General features: G+C 40.7%; 1 protein-coding gene across 1 annotated transcript; it reads left to right on the top strand.

Moving 5' to 3' along the window:
- The first annotated feature begins 1116 nt into the window (after positions 1–1116).
- Positions 1117–3210, top strand: LOC129753513 (uncharacterized). The gene has a single exon (XM_055749331.1). The coding sequence runs from the start codon at positions 1117–1119 to the stop codon at positions 3208–3210; it is 2094 nt and encodes a 697-aa protein (XP_055605306.1).
- The last annotated feature ends 1724 nt before the right edge of the window (positions 3211–4934 follow it).

Here is a 4934-nt window from a genome sequence, read left to right as displayed (position 1 = left end):
GTGTGGGCTTTCATAATGTCCTGCAAATAAGGAAAGCTTCGCAAATAACCAAAATAAAAAAATACATTGCGAACAAAATTTCGAACCTCCGTAGGGCTCGACGACCATAAGATGGAAAGTGATTTGCAATATAAATGTATTTTAACGAAGATTTGACATTGTTGTTGTTTATGACTTTTAAAGTTACATCGAAGTACAATGAACTTGAATTAAAGTGCTTTTAATAAAATTGTTGTGTAATTAACATCCTCTTAAATCATTTCATTCGAAAAACCTCCGTCAATTTGATGAATTTGAAATTATAGAGGGATTGAAAAGGTTAGCGTGAAAAATAAACAATTTGATCATTTGAATTAGGTACAGTTTATGGTATTACAAGGAATTCCAAACAGTGCAATGATTTATCAGCATTACTCGTTGGCGTTGAATGGGCATTCAAGTTATCGTCACGCAAACATTTGAACCTTTTGATCTTATAGTTTTTCTAATGGTTACTTTAAACTGGACCCCATCAAATGAACAGTTATTTTAGTACAAACGGTTTGTATAATCTTTTTTCTTATTGCTCTAACAGTTTTCTAAACATTCACTCAACAGTCTGACAAATTGTTATTTATTAGCGGCGTATCGATTTATTCATTTAACAGTTCAATGACATGAAAACTATATGCGTTAGTGTTTCATGAACTTTAAGCTGACTGTTTACAGAACGGTATCTCCATACAAAGTTCTTAACAGTTTTTAACAATTACATAACCTAACGACATATTTAAAATACTGTCAATTCGGAATTCACGTTTAGAGCAATGTATTTTAATGTTGTATTAATCGTTCGTTTAACATTTTTCTACACTTCGTCAAATCGTCGTTATACTATTACAGAAAACGTATGGATACAATCCTTATTTATGCGGGAACCAAATTTAATGAAGGTAATTGTGCATGCTGGGTTAATCATTTTGCGAGAGTCGGTTAAATTCGATCATCGGACATTCTGTTGGTTGGTTGTTAATCGTGAAACATCGTCGTTAACAGTGCTGTTCTGTGGGCTCGTGATACCGTGCAGTGCAGTGGTGTTGAGTTTATCCTGTGGTTGTGCGTGCCCGGATAACTACCATGCCTCGAGAGGACTTACGACACCTGGTGAAGCAGGAAAGGAACCTGAGAAGTTTAATGGACAACATCCAGGATTTTGCGAACGGTTACCAAGCAGAGCGAGATTTCATATCCTTAAAATTCCGCATGCAGAAATTGGACGAACTGTACGATAAATTTTTTCGTGTGCGGGAGAACATTGAGGTGATAACTGACGATGCGGAAATGGACGTTTGCATTCAAGGCGACGAGGAACAGGCGGCCCTTGAACGTGCGATGAGAATCAGCGAACGTGAAGAAGTCAATATGCGCATCATCAAGGACTTCGAGAATCGTTTCTTCGACATTAAACACTGTTTGGGTGTGCTGGAAGCAGCCGAAAGTGGTTCCGGTGCCAGCACTCAAAGGTCAATTCAAGCATCCGTTTCACAACCCAGAATCAAACTCCCTGAATTGAAGTTGCCAACATTTAGCGGAAGGCTTCAGGATTGGATCACCTTCCGGGATACATTCTCCAGCATGATCCACAACAACCATCATCTTTCCGACATCGACAAGTTTACCTATCTCCGAACGTCGTTGACAGGTGACGCATTGGTAGAAATAAGTTCAATTGAGTTGACATCGGCTAACTACAGCATTGCATGGCAAGCTCTCCACAATTCCTTTGAGAACAAAAAGCTTTTAGTGAAATCCTACCTCGACGTTTTGTTCTTTGTCTACCCCATGGAAGAGGAATCCTATGAACAGCTCCACCGAGTGGTGAAGGATTTTGAGACAACGCTGATGATGCTCCACAAGGTCGGTGTGGAAACTGATGGGATGACCACCATTCTTCAGCATATGTTGTGCCAGCGTTTGAATTCTGCTACTTTACATCACTGGGAATGCCACTACAACTCGAAGGAGGTTCCAACATATCCGCAGTTGATTGAATTCCTGAAGTCAAGGTGTATGGTGCTCCGTAATCTTTCATTAACTAATTCAAGTCAAGGGGAACTGAAAAAGCAATTTAGTTTTCCGGCACTCAGTCATACCAGTCTCGAGTATAAGTTTGCCTGTCCTTTCTGTGCTGAGTCTATACACTCAGTGTTTAAGTGTCAAAAGTTTACACAAATGAAGGTGTCCGATCGTGTTGATTTGGTTAAGAAGAAATCATTGTGCCTCAATTGTCTCTCGCCAGGTCACATCGCGAGATTTTGTGTTAAGGGATCCTGTCAGATCTGCGGAAGAGGCCATCACACCCTCCTGCATGCTGGTCCTGTTGTATCACAGTCCAATTTAGAGCAGTTACGAGTTCAACAGCAAGTCAATCAGGACGCGAATCAACAGCCACCACAGAACCAAACAGAGATACCCTTTGAAGAAATCCTTCCTAATTCCACTCTCCAGAACCAGACACATCTATCGCACAATCCGAACATGATTAACCACCCATCCTCAAGTACCACAGACAATCCTTCAACTAGCCACAGTTCTTTCATATCCGTAAATCCTAGTAACTTTTCAAGCACTGTTTTGCTGTCCACAGCAGTTGTTATGATTGAGGATGGATATGGAAATTCCATTCCAGCACGAGCTTTGTTGGATTCAGGATCACAGCTATGCTTCATGACTGAAAGAATTTCTCAGTCTTTGAAACTTCAACGCTATCGAAATCATCTTCCAGTCAACGGTATTGGACAATCAACTACCTGTTCCACACAGTCTGTAATCGCTTCCATTGGATCGCGGTATACCAACTACCGGTCTACTTTGAAATTTCACGTCCTCCCGAAAGTAACCTCTGGTCTCCCCGGGAAAAAGTTAAACATCACTTGTTGGAAGATACCTCCAGGACTAAACATTGCAGATCACGATTTTCAAAATCCCGGCAATATTGATCTAATTCTCGGGGCTGAGATATTCTACGATCTCTTGTTGGAAGGACAACACAAGTTAAACGACGTTGGGCCAGTACTACAGAATACACGGCTGGGATGGAACGTTTCTGGCAAGGTTTTCAATGAGAACCAAGTTCAAACCCCTGCAATTCAGCATGATGTCATGCTCACAAATAATCGCATGCTACTTATCTGGAGCAACAATCCTGAACCACCAGAAAGGGCAGATTAGAGTTCTCCTACATCGAGGCGCAATCGTCGCGCCTGCGGGGGTCAATTGGCCTCGGCAGTCCAGTTAAGTTATTTGTTTTTAAAATATGGTCAAAAAAGCTCAACAAATGTTCATACTCCATAGTCTCGTCTTTGCCCACGGCGGTCGCTGACCGTCCATACCGTAGAGTTCATCCACGAAGCGTTGAAGTCTACCAGAATTTTAAGTCGGTCACATCCCTAAGGGCACGCTACCTCGCTGAATGAAAGTTGATAGAGCGTCTTGTATTTTTGTGGAGGTTGAGGGAGTTAAGTTTGCGTGATTTTATACTATTCCTTCAAGAGCATACACAATCCTTTCATCAGCAGGAAGTCGTGCCAACCACATCGCAGTCGTCAGATGAAGTAAAGCTAACACCACAATTCGTCCCATTCCCAAAGAAGATTTCATGAGGCCTTCACCGATAATCGCAGCAGCATCGGCGCAATGAGCACCCGCGGTGGCTCGAAGCCACCGCTTCAGGGAAATCTTTTAATAATAATTTTTGATTGAGTAAAAAAGCCCTTCTCATTTGATTCCAGAGTTGATGGGCCTAGGAGGCCGTGTACCAGGATCAACGGTGCATTTCTTCATCGAAGGCATAGGCTACAACATACAACCACAGCCAGGTCGAAGAGGAAAACATACAGTCCACTCTGAAGAATAAGAAGAAGACGATGTCCAGTCTAGTGAGACACTGATCGAGTTCAGCAGAAAATCAACGCATTTCTTTCATTTTGTTAATTTCGTGATATCATTTTTTTGGATTGTTTTGAGAAGTAGTAGATATAGTAGAGTTTTAATTTCGTTGATAATGCTAGGCATATCAAGGGGGCCGGTAATTTTTTTTTGTTTCGATTATAGTCGTTTTACCATCTTTATGGCATTCGCGACTTTATCAACGTTGCAGTTGGCGGATCGTTATTGAAAAACTGATCCGGTACAACTGTGTTCGATGTTTACTCTTGGGCTCGAACTCGCGGACATCGGCTCAGGAGACAACAGACTTGCCAACTGAGCTATATCACAAGCCCTGAGGGGGGCCGGTAATGTTAACGCGTAAATTTAAGCCACATTAATGAGTCTCATAATGCGGAAGCAAAACGAGAGCAAACAAACCTCTTGAGAGCAAATTTATGGCAGACTGGATACTCTTTTGGCACAGCTGATCAACACCCGATCAGCTGACGATCAGCAGTCAAAACCAACCACCGAAGTGATCAAATATATCTCCGCAACACAAAATAAAGTTAAGTCAAAAGCTCAAGTTGAATATTCTTTAAAGTTGTACAATAAAAAGGCATATCTTTGAAGACAATATAAATCGATTTAAAAGTCAATCCGCGCTTCTGAATTCATCCGAAAGTGTTCAAAAAAGTCGATATAAACTGCAACACTATCTGTGATTTAAAACAGAATTTCTGTGATGGAAATGGCATCAATTTCATTTTGAAGTAATGAAAAATTGTGTTTTTTTTATGTTTAAACTAGCTGATCCCGTACGAACTTCGTTTCGCTAAAAGTATAAAAATGTGTTCAGATTAGATGTTATTGTTTTGATCCAATCTTGATATTCCTAATACTGAAGAAAAATACCTTCGCTTTGAGATTAGCCTCATTGATAAGGTAAGAACCAAACTTCATAAACGACATAACAGTTTCTTTTAGTATACCGTTATTCAATAAGCACGTTGACCCGTTTAATT

The sequence above is a fragment of the Uranotaenia lowii genome, chromosome 3 (assembly GCF_029784155.1).
Source record: "Uranotaenia lowii strain MFRU-FL chromosome 3, ASM2978415v1, whole genome shotgun sequence".
In the NCBI taxonomy this organism is placed as follows: Eukaryota; Metazoa; Arthropoda; class Insecta; order Diptera; family Culicidae; genus Uranotaenia; species Uranotaenia lowii.
This window is presented reverse-complemented; position numbering and strand designations above follow the sequence as displayed.

What these genes read in the sequence shown, in the direction of transcription:
- LOC129753513 (XM_055749331.1), top strand. Translation starts at nt 1,117, where the DNA reads ATGCCTCGAGAGGACTTACGACACCTGGTGAAGCAGGAAAGGAACCTG.